Source organism: Phocoena sinus, chromosome 20, assembly GCF_008692025.1.
Source record: "Phocoena sinus isolate mPhoSin1 chromosome 20, mPhoSin1.pri, whole genome shotgun sequence".
NCBI classification, from domain to species: Eukaryota; Metazoa; Chordata; class Mammalia; order Artiodactyla; family Phocoenidae; genus Phocoena; species Phocoena sinus.
In genome coordinates this window covers 51822671-51837600 of record NC_045782.1, presented here as the reverse complement: position 1 = coordinate 51837600, position 14930 = coordinate 51822671, and the positions used below count along the sequence as shown (strand labels likewise).

The window sequence follows — 14930 nt, the reverse complement described above, 5'->3', positions numbered from 1 at the left end:
CCTGGGATAGATCATTGCTCAGTATCCTTTGCAGGTCTTGAGCGGAGATTGGTGTTTGATAACTTTCTTATTCATCTCTTTGTCTTCAGCACCTGGCACAAGTCCGTGTTCAAAATGTTCAGTAGACGATGTGGAGAGCAGGGATGGAAGAAACAGGACCCTACTCCGGCTCAGAGTGCAATGACCTCCCTCTCCCACGTCTGCCTTCACCCCCTGAAGGTATTTATAGACAGGGAAATGTGGAGGAGAATTAAACATGTGGGAGAGTTGAACAGAGAAGACGGCGGGGGCATCTTCTTTGGATGCCTTTCTTTGCTCACCTTTGGGGTGGGATACACCTGCTTCTGAGGTTCCTTGAATTCTGGAGAAAAAGAGATGTCAGGAAATGTGGGGACTGGCCACTTGGTAGACAGGCATGAACGACAGGGTATCAGGGTAAGACTTAGCTTCCGGGAAAGTGACAGAGCCCCGAAGTAATGTACCTTAAATTCATCAAAGTCCAGTGGCTTAAATTCATCAAAGTCCTGTCCAGGTGTGGTTTGGCAGCTGCCTCCACAAACCTCCCAGGGGCATGAACTCTTCCCAGTTCACCATGACACCCTCCTAGGGTGTGGTCCTCACTGTTTGACCCAAGTCAGCAGGTGGAATCCAGCCAGAGGATGAGGGAAGAATGGAAGGTGAAAGGGGTCCTGGGGAGTTTGCCTGGAACTGCCACCAGAGCCTTTTACTTGAATCCTATTGGTCAGAACTTAGTCACGTGGCCACACCTAAATGCTTGAGTGGCTGAGACAAAAGGTATTTACTCTGCATAGGAAGGTACAGAGTAAACACTGTGCATTCCACTCATATAGAAGAAGAAAGAGGAAGACGGGAAGATGGCAGACGGCCTCTCCGCCACGTATGAACAGATGAAGAGAAACATGTATTAAGCGTGAACCAAACTTCTCACATTGTGCTTGATATTTTATATATGAGTCATTTCTCCCCAAAATCCTAGGAGGCAGACAATGTGTGACATCATATGGATAAGGAAACAAGCTCAGAGGCGTTGGGTAATTTGCCCCAAGTTACACAACTAGTAGGGTGTGGAGCTAGGACTACAAACTTTGTCCTGGACTGAATGTTGGTGTTCCCCCAAATTCATACGTTGGCATCCCCCCAAATTCATATGTTGGAGTCCCACCAAGTTCATATGTTGGACTCCCCCCAAATTCGTATGTTGGAGTCCCGCCAAATTCATATGTTGAAGCCCTAACCCCCAAGGTGAGAATATTAGGAGGTGGGGCCTTTGGGCGGTAAGCAGGTTTAGATGAGGTCAGGAGGGTGGGGTCCTCATGGTGGATTAGCCCCTCTATTACCAGAGCACTCTCTGTCTCTGTCTCACTTTCTCTCTCCCCTTGTGAGTACACAAGGAGGGGGCAGCCATCTCAAGCCAGGAAGGGAGTCTTCACCAAGAACCAAATCCACTGGCACCATGATCCTGGACTCCCCAAGATGTGGTGTTTTGTTACCACAGCCTGAGCTGACTGAGACAGACTTCAGAGCGTTTCCCACTGCTTCCAGATCCCTTGGGAGTCTAAGAGCAGAAGGTGGAAGGGCGGGAGGAATGTTCAACCATCTTTTTCTTCTGTTCAGACCAGCTCATCAGGCCAGGAAAGGAAACAAGGGTTGGGAGGGAAAACAATTAGTAACTTAAAATATGCATTTTCCTCCTCATTTTTAAGTCTTAGGGTGAGGGGTGCAGATGGAGCGCAAGAAGGCACCCCGGTCTGGTTCTTGCTGGTCTGCCCTCACCAGAGCTGAAAACAGGGTGACCGTTCACAGGATAGGTGAGGCTCTAAGGGCTTGGGCAAGACCCTCATTACTGCTTCTAGGCACCCGTTCTCCCATCCATCCCATCAAAGGAGGAGGATGGGCCAGAGCAGGGCTCCTCATGCACTAGAATCCTTGTGGTGCTTTGCAAAGAATATTTTTTTTCCTTCACATGGGTATTTCCCACTTTCTCTCTTCCATGAGGTTCCAGAACCACCTATTATAGCCAATGAGCTTTCTTTATATCTTTTTAATTTTTAAAATTTTATTGTGGTAAGAACACAGCACGAGGGGACTTCCCTGGTGGCACAGTGGTTGGGAATCTGCCTGCCAATGCAGGGGACACAGGTTCGAGCCCTGGTCCGGGAAGATCCCACATGCCGCGGAGCAACTAAGCCCGTGTGCCACAACCACTGAGCCTGCGAGCCACAACTACTGAGCACACGTGCCACAACTACTGAAGCCCGCCAGCCTAGAGCCTGCGCCCGCAACAAGAGAAGCCACTGCAATGAGAAGCCTGCACACCATAATGAAGAGTAGCCCCTGCTCTCTGCAACTAGAGAAAGCCCGCACGCAGCAACGAAGACCCAACACAGCCAAAAATTAATTAATTTAAAAAATAATAAAATAAATTAAAAAGAAGAACACAGCATGAGAGCTACCCTCTGAAGTTTTAATGTATACATTATACACGTAAAATGTACTAAGCAGACCTTTAGGACTTACTCATCTTGCTGAACTGAAATCTTCTGCCTGTTGATCAATAACTCATTTCCCCCTCCCCCAGCCCCTGGTGACCACGATTCCATTCTTTGATTCTATGCATTTGATTACTTTAGATAACTCATATAAGTGGAATCATCCTTCCGGAACTGGCTTATTTCACTAAAGCATAATGTCTTCAGTGTTAATCCATGTTGTTGTATGTTGCAGAATTTCCTTCTTTTTAAGGCTGAACAGTCTTCTTGTGTGTGTTTGTGTATCCTGTCTTCTTTATCCATTCATCTGTTGATGGACATGTGGGTGGTTTGTACATCTTGGCTATTGTGAATAGTGCTGCAATCAACATAGGAATGTTAATATCTCTTCGAGATCCTGATTTCAGTTATTTTGAGTAAATACCCCGAAGTGGGACGGCTGGATCATAGGGTTCTACTTTTAACGTCTTTTTTGACACACTGTCTCATTTTATTCAAATACCAGTCTGCTCACACATGGTCCAAGAACACCCAAATAATAAAACAGATATAATCACATGTTAAAGATTGGTCTTCAAACATCATAGCCAATGATGCCACGCTTGTCTATGATCTTGCCAACATAAAACCACCACCACACACCTCAGTGGCCACCAAACCATTGAGCAGAGCTTCCTTAGCTGTGAGCTGTTGGAAGCTACCAGTTTGAGCACTACTGACAAATTTTTTTCAAGCTCTGAATAGCTGTAGGGAACCCAGCAAGGTTGGAGGAAGCAGCTCAACCTTGGCATAGTGGCAAAATGTGGCCAATCAAGGCTTTGAGAAAGTCATAGCAGCATTGACCAGTGCCGGGACCTTCTCTGTGCGGTTACGGACAAACTGGGCCATGGTTCTAGGACGGAAAGTCCATCGCCCTGACTGGCCGGCTGAATGTCACCGCCAGGAAGGCTATTTTTAATTTCTTGAGGAACCTATGTGCTGTTTCCCACAGCAGCTGCACCAATTTATATTCCCACCGACATGCACAAAGTCCACAACTACTGAGCCTGTGTTCTAGAGCCTGCGAGCCACAACAACTGAGCCCACGTGCCACAACTACTGAAGGCCGCGTGCCTAGAGCCCGTGCTCCACAAGAGAAGCCACTGCAGTGAGAAGCCCGCGCACCACAATGAAGAGTAGACCCTGCTCGCTGCAACTAGAGAAAGCCCGTGTGCAGCAACAAAGACCCAATGCAGCCAAAATTTATAAATTAATTAATTTTTAAAAATACCAATTCTTCCGAAGGTAGCTTATAAATCTAACATGATCCAAATAAAAACACTCAGAGGCATTTTTTTTTCTCGAACTAGACAAGCTGATTCTAAAGTTTACGTTGAAAACATAAACAAGCAAGAAGAGCCAGGACGAGTCGAGAATGGAGAGCGATGGGGGAGGTACAGCCCCATCAGATGCCCTAAGCTGCTGTGAAGTCTCAGGAACCACCCCCGCACGCCTAGCACGGGCCCATGGACGTAAAGTGGAGAAACAGGACCCCACCATACCGAAACTCAGTGTACAAAATGCATCCTCTCAGATCTAAGAGCCGACAATGGATAATTTGTTTTTGTTTGGCTGCACCACACGCGTGGCATGCGGGATTTCCCGAACAGGGATAGAACCCACGCCCACTGCAGTGGAGGCGCTGAGTCTTAACCGTTGGACCTCCAGGGAAGTCCCTGACAGTGGATCTTTCAAGAAATACTATCTGAGCAACTGGGCAGCCATCTGGAAACAAAGAGAGATGGATCCAAGCTCTCACTGATCACCAGGACAGCCTTCAAACGGATCAAAGATTTAAATTTTAAAAAAATGAAAATATTGGATGAATTCCCTTGCCCTCAACAAGAACAAGAGTCACAGGTGGGCACAGGGCTGACCAGGAGTAGGCTGGACTCCGAATAATTACCAGGTGTGGGGGTTAGCACTGATTAACCCACATTATCCTGTGCAATCCTCAGATGGTTTATTGACCTCCGTTTCTTGACCGGAGGCTTAGAAAGGTAACTTGTTTAAGGTTACCGACCTGGTTACTAACTCTCAAAGCGACCCATCCAAGGCCACCCCAGAGTCTGGAGTCCTCACCGTGGCTCCACTGCTCCCAGCTGCAGGTAAGATTGACCGCCACCGGCAAGCGGGTCATGGAAGCAGGGCACCGGGCTTGATGGAGGCAGGAGGGTGGGCTCACAGGACGGGTCAAGGAGTGGTCCTGTGTTCGGAGTTTGGAGACTGTGGTGGAAGCAGCATTCACGGGGAGCAGGTCAGGAAATTGAGCAGATTGGCCTCAGATCAGAGAGAACGGTGGATGCTGGTGAAAGCCAGGGACCCTCAGAAGGGTTGGAGGCCAAAGAGTTGGAGGACTGGACCAGGCTCAGACTGTGAAAGGCCTTGAATGCCAAGATCATAATCAGTACCGGTCCCGTCACATGAAAGTTTGTAAGACATCTACAGATGCAATCCCGCTGGATCCTCAGGCCAACCTGGTGACATGGGCTTGTTTGTTTTTTTTTAATTGATTTAGTTAATTTATTTATTTTTGGCTGTGTTGGGTCTTCTTTGCTGCATGCGGGCTTTTCTCTAGTTATGGAGAGTGGGGGCTACTCTTTGTTGCGGTGTGCAGGCTTCTCATTGCGGTGGCTTCTCTTGTTGCAGAGCACGGGCTCTAGGCATGCGGGCTTCAGTAGTTGTGGCTCACGGGCTCAGTAGTTGTGGCTCGTGGGCTCTAGAGCGCAGGCTCAGTGGTTGTGGCACACGGGCTTAGTTGCTCCGCGGCATGTGGGATCTTCCCGGACCAGGGCTCGAACCCGTGTCCCCTGCATTGGCGGGAGGATTCTTAACCACTGCGCCACCAGGTAAGTCCCAACATGGGCTTGTTTGAAAACAGATGAATGAAGGGAGCAGAGGTTAAGGGCCCTGCCCAAGGCCACGCAGCCTGGAATAAAGCCCTGGGTCTCGTGACTCCAAGCTCACTGTCTCTGACATTGCAGCATACCTACGGGCCAGGAGTATATGCACTTTGTCCTCTCAACAACCTGGCAGCGGAGGAAGGTCTCTCAGCAGAAGAGGGAAGGCGTGCTGGGCAGTCTGGGGACAATCGGGACCTGCAGGAAAAGAGCACGGTGGAGGTCGAGGGGCCTGGGGGAGTATGGCCACAGGGGCCGTTTCCTGGACGCCCAGCTGCCCCCGCGCTGTGCAGCCCTGGTTTGCCCCCTGCCTCTCTGGCCTCTTCCTCGTCTCCTTTGCTGCTTCCTCGTCCAGTCCCCGGGGCCCGGCCCCGAATTCTGCCCTCTTCCCTCTTTTGAGGAGAGCGGGTGAGGGCTCACCCAGGGCAAGGGATTCAGGACCACTTCCACACCCACAACCCTGATCCCTTGCTCAGTCTTGTCTCCTGAGCTCCAGGTGACCACGTTCTGCTGCTCCAGACGTTTGCCACAGACACCAAAGGCAACCGGTCCACCCTCCCTCCCCACCGCACGCCAGCTCGCCCTCCTCCAGGGCTCCCTGTCTCAGTCGACAGCAACCTCAGGGCACCTGCTGCTCAAGGATCCGAGGGTCATCTCTACCCCTTGTTTTCCATGACCCCTATGTCTTGCCAACCGGTCCTCCTACGTATGACTCAGATCAACCAGCTTCTCTTCGCTCCCCCTGCCACCCACCTCGCTCGGCAGGTCAACTGCTCACCAGGGGGTCTCTTCCGTGGCCCCCTTTCTCCACTCTTCTAGCCAAACAGGACTGTGTCTGCTCCTCTGCTTCAATCCCTCCAGGGTGTGTCCTCATAAAACCTTGCACGTGAATGTCTGCAGCAGCATCGTTTACGGCAGCCAAAGAGTGGAAACAACCCTAATGCTCATCACTGTACGAACGGATAAAAAAGACAGGGTGTCTCCATACCAGGGAGTGCTATTCGGCTGTAAGAAGGAATGACGTTCTGGTACGTGTCACCCCATGGATGAGCCTTGGAAACACAATGCTGAGTGAAAGAAGCCCGCCACAAAAGGCCACGTATTTTATGATCTCGTTTATGCAAGAAGTGCAGAATACGCAAATCTATAGAGACAGAAAGTAGACTGGTGCTGGCCAAGCGCGGGGAGGGGCTGGAGGAAGATGGCAAGTAACTGATAATGGATACGTGGTTTCCACTTTTTCCATGAAAAAGTTCTAAAATTGATCGCATAACCTGTGAACATTAAACACCGCTGAATGGTCTGCTTTAAATGGGTGACTTGTGGGACTTCCCTGGCGGTCCTGTGGTTAGGACTCCGAGCTTCCGCCTCAGGGGGCACAGGTTCGATTCCTAGTCTGGGAACTAAGATCCCACATGCTGCATGCTGTGGCCAAATAAATACATAAACGGGTGGCCTTATGATAGTAAATTGCATCTCGGTAAAGCTACCCTTGAAAACAAAAACAAAAAATCCCAACCCTTCCAGGGTTGCCCACTTCCAGCTCCTTCTGTGGCTACATGGCCCTGCTTCATCTGGCCCCTGCCTCGGGACTTGGTTGGAGGGAGGTGCCTATAACCCCTGAGCCACAGCGTACGAAGTCTCCAAAGGAACACACATTCTGTGAGTCCACAACCTCTCCTTGCTCTCCTGTGAAAAACAGATCTATTTTTCTCTGTCTCTCAGATCCGACCGGGAGAATTTGCATAACATGTAGATCCAGTGTCTTAGGAGTCATTTCCCGCACGCGTAAATACAATTCCTCGCTCACCGTTCCTAGTTATCCAGGCACTTTGGAAAAGCCAGACGTTCTGACTTGAAGGTCACCTACTGTAAGCAGGTCAAGGGGACAAGTGTTGAGGAAAGGCAGACCACTGTGCCCATCCTCTTTCTCCTTCCATGTGTCACCTCAGCAGCCCCAGCGCGGCAGACTGACTCAGAGCGCTGGGGAGGAGCTGTCACCACCGCCCCTCCACAATCATCCTTGAAGACGAGCTTCTGTTGCCATCTCCCAGGTCACCAGGTGTGAAGAAGGTCGGAGGGCTGCTCTGGGAGGAGCTCAGGGAGCAGGCTGCAGGCCACTCACCCACCACAGCTTTCAGTCGTCAAAGGCAGCCGAGCCGGCCCACTACATCCCACGGTGCAGTCTCCCCAAAGGCGCTCCCACCCAGACGCCTTCCCCCGCCAGAAATGACAGACCCAGGGCTGGAGGGGGACACAGACACCAAGAAACTTGTGACCAAACTGGTAGTGCAAAAGCAGCCATTTTCCCATTAATTCTGAGGCTATTCTGAGGCCATGAGTCAAAACAGGGCAAAAAGCCTCAAGGAGGCTGACAGTCACTGCCTGAAGTTTTCACTTCAATGGCCCCTTCTGGAAACTTCTGCTCGGCCAGCCTGGGTGGACCCTGAGCCCAGTGGCCTCCAGCAGGGCAGCGCTGGGTCAAGTTCTCTCTCGCGGTCACTGCAGAGAAGGGGAGAAGTGGAGACTCTCTCATCCAAGCAGGGCAGCCACAAGCGAGGAAGCGTGCTGGGGCTCTGTGTAAGAACAGGATCAAGAACGTAAGTGGAAATTCCTTGGGTTTGGTTTCTTTCCTGTTCTCTCTCTAAACAAGTCTTATTTGACCTCCTGTAGCCAGCTCTATGGGTGGTGACAGGCCCAGTGTCATCCCGAGGCAGCCCGCTGGGCCAATGAGTTTGCCGTAACGAGTTGGGACACAGACTCCTTCAACATGGCTTATTCTGTCCTTCTGTCCTTTATTTATTTAGGTGGGAGGAGGGGACGAGAACCAAGCCAGCCGTGCTTAGTCCTTACGAGGCACTGAGACTACACCAGTTTTCAAACTGTGGCCTGTGGCTTCTGTCGGAAACACCGGGCGCTGCTGGTGCCGTCCACGCAATCTGAGGGTGGCGTCTGGTGTGTGGGACTCTGCACTGGGAGGAACACGCTCACAGGGATTCTGATCAACAGTGATGTGGGCATCACTCTTCCAGGGGCCCAGTGAGATCCCCATGGTCCCCAAGGAGTGAGGTGAGTTGGAAATAAGGACACAAGTGTCCTGATTCCCTGACAGAATCTTTAGGTTTCTACCTTAAGGCGAGGGGAAAAAAAGAAAAGATACAGAGTGAAGAATTCATTGTATGTTTATTATTCACAGTTAATCACTACCTACCAAATGCTACCCGCAGAGTTAAAGGATTAAGTACACAGGTCTTTTTATTTAAACACTGATTTTCTTTTAAATATATACACACAAAACTTAGTTCTGCAAGGCTTCATGATATACACCAATTCCAAAATAAAACAATCAAATGGTCCAGGTGCAGAATGCCAGAGATTCCTCGTATCATCAGCAAGGAGAGGAGAAGCTAGTGGACAGGGGTGATGAGAGGCGGACGCTCTGTCTGGGAGGGCAGCGCCTCCTGGGCCCCAGGCCACTCCAGGCCGAGTCGGGCTCCATAAGCAGAGTCCAGGGGAGACGCCCACCGACCACTTCAGAAGCCAGAGGCCGCCACCAACTCCCAGCGGCCCCGTTTTTGTTGTGGGAAGGGTGGGGAGAGGATGATCACAGGCGTGTTACCACAAGGGACAACAGGCCAACAGGAGACGGACAGAAAGAGCTTTGCAATGGACTCAGCCTTCCTATCGTTCCAATCTTCCTTCCAACTGTCACTGCGTCACAGATACACTTCCTTTTCAGGGGGTCGGGTGGAGCAGCTATGAACACAGCCCGCTGTGAATGGAGACATGAAAAACCACCCAGCTGCTTCCTGAATGCGGCCTGAAGCTCACCTGGGCAGCTCAGGTGGGGGACACAAAAGGTGAAAGCCCTGAACAGATACCCCTAGATTTCAGACCAAGAAAAATGAAGGGAAAACGCTCATCCTGCCCGCACACCCCACCCCAGTGTAGGAACACGGTAGAACCTGATACAATTTAAACCTTCCTGCATTTGAAACTTGCTGGCTCCAGGGACTGGTGTCTGGGGGTGTCTGGGGCTACGGAGGGCACAGACAACACCTGAGACCGCAAGGTCAAGGACCCTGGCCCCCCTTTCAGCCAGCTCCAGTCAGACGCGGGGAGGGCTGTAACCCGGTCCCACTGTGCCCTGGGGCTCCGGCTCCCTTAACCTCCAGGGGCTATAAATATTAAAGTTGAACCTTAAAGACTCTGGCTGTGCACAGGCAGGACGCCCACACCCTCATCTCACTTGTCTCCTCTTCCCTACCCTGTCCTCACCTCCCCCGAGGGAAAAAAATATTTACAGAGTAGGAAACAAACTGGCTGTCTTTAACTTATTTTTAAAACAAAACAAATAAAAACCACCACTCATAAGCAACCCTTGAAATAAGGCAGAAGGCACTAAGAAAAACAACATGCTCAGGAACACCATCGGAAAGGGAAACCAATGTGCAAGAGAGACACAGGTTCGGGGCCTGGCTCGCAGGAAGCCCTGAGGGGCACACTCACCCCCACGCCCATCCAACTCTGACACAACATTCTGGTGAGGCCTGGGGGCTGGCTGGCAGGTTCCCACTTGCCCTCCCCTCCTCCGGCAGAAGCTAAAGGGCAAGGGCCGCCCACTCCCGGCCCACTCCTGTGTGTGTGCACGTAACGCAGGACACAGAAGTGGCTGCTCTTTGTCGTCCCGACTAAAACAGACATTTTGCATAGAGAAAATATCAGCTCACGTGGTTTCTTTTCTTTTATTATTGGCATCAGCTAGGACTATATGTGGCATTAAATGTCATGCACTGATGGACAGAAGAGGAAACAGGATGAAAAAAAGGACAAAGGAGGAGGAATAGGAGCAGTGGTGAAAATTTGTAATAAAAACTCTTTTCTTAATTTATAGGTAAGTTTTGGCATTGTTATATCCAACTCCCCCTCCCACCCCCCCCGAGTTCCAACCGAAGTGAGAGGGTCACCAGGTGACCCAGCTGGGCATTCTGAGCTCCCTCACAGGCTGCTGATAGACGCAGCTGATGGGTTTAATTCTTTTGTACGTGTTTAAAATTTTTCGCTTTCTTTAAATAATCTCTTGACTCTTAGACGTTCCGGTTCACGGGGGTGACGTAATTGCGTGGAAACATGCCGGTCTGCCCGTGGCAAGCCCCTTTCCACCAGTTGGGGTCTGAGTTATCCATGACGTGGATAAAGTCTCCCCGACGGAATCCCAGCTCTCCATCCTCTTGGGGATCAAAGTCAAAGAGGGCTTGGACGTACGTCGGTTGCTGCAGAAGAGGGGCAGGGAGAAAACACACATTGCATCCCTGATCGTGGCCAGCCCCTCGTAAGCGGACCGGTGATGGGGAAACTGAAGTGTGCCAGCCTTTTCACATTTCCTGAAATAACCCCTCACTTCTCCTCCCCTCCCCACCAATTCTTACAGTTTACTCGAGGTGGGTGTCGTGCAGTCTTCACCAGTGCTCAAAACCACTTGGGTGTCCCCACCGTGGAGGCGGGTTGCACCCCAGCATCAAGCAAAGAGCAGCAGGTACTGCTTCAAGAGGAAAGAACTTCGGAAACAGCCAGCGGGGTTTTGTTTACAATCCCAGATGTGAAAATGGTTTAGTTCCTATCACTTTATCACTTAGAAAGTCCTTAAGGTTTTATACAGTGAGAAGAGTAAAGGCTTGAATAAAATAAGGTGGTGTTAATCACTACACGTGGGAAGGATCTGAAGAATGGGTGTGGACTTCACTCCCTTACAGTACGATTTTCCTCAAAGTTTACTTCCAGGCAGAGTATTTGAGGGTGTGTTAAAGACCTTCTTCCAAGAGACACAAGGTAACTAGCAACACGATGCTTCAGAGAAGCAGCCGCTGGAAAAGACAAAACTATTTTTTGTTTCAAACTTCAAATCTCTAACATGACTTAATAATGAACACAGAAGGTCCAAAAGGAACCTTTTAAAAAAACACCTGCTTGCCTGAAGAGCTATTCTTAATTGCTAAGAATGACCCCAATGTCTCTTACGAGGCTTACCTGTGGCACCTGCTCTATGTCCCGGAGAAATATCTGCTGGTTTCTGGAGACGGATGTAGATCTGTGATAATCTACCAGCTCGTTCAAAGAATTGAACTTGACCACCCAGAGGAAATACTTTCCAGCCCCATCTCGGAGCACCTTGAAGTGCTGTACATCATTTCCAAACCTGGGGAGGGGTAGAGGATACACGTGAGAACAGGCCAGAGGGCTCTGTCCCAGCTACCCAGGGGCCACCTGCCCACCAAGGAGGTGTCCTGGAGAACTTGTGTGCTGGCCATGCCCCTCACAGGCTGGGTGCCCAGGACTGTAGCACAACTTGACTTCCTGGCTGGAGAGCACCCTGAGACCCGCCATTAGGATGACAATTACCAGTGACAACAGAAAGAATCCTCGCCAGACAGGGAAACCCTGTCAGTCTGTCTAATTCTGAAAACATTTGTAAATAAAAAGAAATGTCCTGGGCTTCCCTGGTGGCGCAGTGGTTGGGAGTCCACCTGCCAATGCCGGGGACGTGGGTTCGTGCCCCAGTCCGGGAGGATCCCGCACGCCGCGGAGTGGCTGGGCCCATGAGCCACGGCCACTGAGCCTGCGCATCCGGAGCCCGTGCTCCGCAGCGGGAGAGGCCACAGCAGTGAGAGGCCCGCGTAACGCAAAAAAAAAAAAAAAAAAAGTCCTAACCTATATAATGCCTCTGTGTGCCCTGCACTGTGCCAAATGAAAAACAGAACTGAAATCTTGTGTGACATTTGAAGACTACAAAAGGTAAGATAGGAAATAAGGTGAGGAAAGGAGGGATTGGACAACTTCCAACAATCTTCCTGTAACTGGGAAGAGTTTAAAGTCATGTCTTCTACTCGGGGATTTTAGCTCTACTTAAGGGGAAAAGATCTCAAAAGCAAAGAACATGCTGGGACAATAAATAAAAGGCCACCCCCCATAAAAGGCTTCTCTACCACATGGTAAAAAGGCAAATGCTCTCTTTACAATGGCCCAGAATAACAGCATGAGCCTGGCTGAGTGGGAATGGCCCACCACCGTCGTGCTGTCTGCCTAGAACATCAGCTCAAACAAGGCCCTGCCTGTCCCACTCTCTGCCGAGTCCTTGAGGTCCACACCAGCGCCCAGCCCTCAGAAGACGCTCTATGAAGATCTGTTAAATGAACGACTGAGAGTCTCTCCTCCCATCGCTGGTACTAAAGCGTAAATACTTCTTAAAACCAACCCAGCAGGTGGCAGCACTGAGCTTTAAGGAAGCCACTGAGTACAAGTGCAAAGTGCTTAGAAACAGCACTATTTCATGGGAAAAACGGTGGATGAGGAAGAAAGCTTTATGAGGAAGAAGGACATACTGAAATGGCACTCCTGGGCCCGTGGGAGCCCACTCCCACAGTGCAATGCAGGTGGCTTCTGAAAGGGGTACAGGTTCCCTAACGGTGAGCTGTTAACTACCGCAGTTTTTCCATTAGACTCAACACCTTGAAACTCAAGACTGCACACTCTTGAACCTCCTTGGTGCAGGTGCTTGTGTTGTTAGAGGTGGTTATGACACCTGTTTCAAATTTTATTTCTAAAGCAATAAATACATGAACTCTTTAAAGGTTTTATTTGATAAAACGGAAGGGTCTGGGAGGTTCCCGACAGCCAGCGCACGAGCATGGGTGGGCAGGCAGCCAGCGCACGGTCATCAGACAACCGAACCCGAACTGCCATGGGGTTTTTGGCCATCATTCAAGGATTAACTGCTTGTACTCCTTGTCCTCCACTGTTCGATTTATACTCAGGTCAGTATAAAACGTTAAGGAAAACAGAGGCGGAAACACAGGTTAATGAGAAGCATAAGGACTCTTCCACCTCAAGGTGCTCGCAGCCCACCAGGTCCTCATATGCAGGTGTTTAATCAAGCACATCAAAAAGCCACTGTTTCTAAGCATATGGGAGTAAGGGGTGCACGGGAACTCTGTACCTTCCACTCAATTTCGCTGTGAACCTAAACCTGCTCTAAAAAAGAAAGTTTCAAAAAAAAAAGCCATTGTTAAAAGAGGAAGAAAACTATTAGATCCAGTTTGATTTTTTTCATGTTGGGACTAAAACCTAACTATACTGGAAATGTATCTGAAAGATACTGCAAATGTCACCTGAAACCACCTCCCACATCTTCACTGAGAAAAGAAACACAAAAATTTTAAATTTAAATCTATATTAAAGAAACCCACACTTTAACTGCACATTTGATCCTAAAATGAAACAAGATACTGAGCTGATTTTTGAAACTGAAAAATCTTTATATCATTTGTAAATGGCAAATAAATTGTTTTACAGCCTTCATTTTAAATGTATACTAAAGTGATATGAGTTTTTAATCTAGTCACCTCTTTGTCACATTAACGATGACGTGATTTCTAAGATTCCTAGGGGAGGGTTTCCTGTTATAATATATTAACTAGAAATGGACAGAGTCAAACCACATATGGAAAAATGACAATCTGATTCAAAATCCTTACGTCACAGATGGGAAGTGATTAGCTTAGGATCCTCAAAGTTCCGATTTATATTCTCTATACCAAGGAGTTATACCAAGGTTGTATAACTCCCTGCCTTCCCCACTCCCTGCATACCAGCTCCATTCCACATTTAAATTTACCACCGGGGAAAGCAAAAACCCCCAAACCCCTGTGGTCACCTTTTAAGTCAGTGTTGAGGCCTAGTATGACAATGGCAGATTTCAGAGAGACACCTAGTCAAGGTGCACAAGGCAGCTGACCTGGTGATCAGCTGCTGTTACAGAGTTGCAGGAATCCCACAGAGGGCAGGGGTGCCCGGATGAGGGAAGAGCCGTGTGTGTGGAGAGCACTGCAAAGTGGTGGGGATTGGGGAAAACTGGCAAGTATTTGCTCTCTGAAGCTCAAAGACGGTCTTCACACGGGAATCGAAATCCAGCGCTGCTAGAGGTCACTTTTAAGAGGAGCCAGAAATTAGGATTTTCATGTCAATTTTTCTGATTTATAAAATACTGTTTAGGCTCGACCTCTCCCAGTTTGCCACCTTTGGTGTGTGTACCCAGACACCTGGCCTCTGGCTTCACAATTTCCATCATCTGAAGACAGGATTCCAGGCAATCCAAGTAGTAAATACTTACTTGACAGAGAGGGAGAAATCCCCAGGAGCACTCTCGCTCTCTCGGATAAGAAAGGCCCCATCGTGCCGCTGTTTGCTAAGCATTTCTTCTGCCTTGGCTCTGGGGATTTTGCCAAAAAACCACCTAAGGAAGGAAGGCAAGCCAGTCAACATCTGCTTCCCCACAAAGAAACGGGATATCCAGCCTCCGAAATGTGAGTAACAGAACACTCCTCGCTGAAGGAAGGGCCTCCCTCTCTACCCTCCTGTCTCCACATGCCCCATCACGCCTTGAGAGGGGGACCATCTCCCTTCAACCGTCTCCTCCATTCCCCGG

The 14930-nt window shown here is 49.6% G+C and overlaps 1 protein-coding gene and 1 pseudogene across 3 annotated transcripts in view; both read right to left on the bottom strand.

Moving 5' to 3' along the window:
• Positions 1-2772: 2772 nt before the first annotated feature.
• LOC116745975 lies at positions 2773-3537 on the bottom strand (annotated as a pseudogene).
• A 5076-nt stretch (positions 3538-8613) lies between these two features.
• GRB2 (growth factor receptor bound protein 2) overlaps positions 8614-14930 on the bottom strand; it is a 71201-nt gene continuing 64884 nt past the window's right edge. For all 3 annotated transcript variants that reach the window (XM_032617843.1, XM_032617845.1, XM_032617844.1), the window contains 3 exons: positions 14616-14738; positions 11477-11645; positions 8614-10722 (listed from right to left, as the gene is read on the bottom strand). In XM_032617843.1, the coding sequence (XP_032473734.1) occupies positions 10537-10722; positions 11477-11645; positions 14616-14738 (478 nt within the window). In that variant the 3' untranslated portion in view covers positions 8614-10536. The remainder of the gene's footprint in view (positions 10723-11476; positions 11646-14615; positions 14739-14930) is intronic.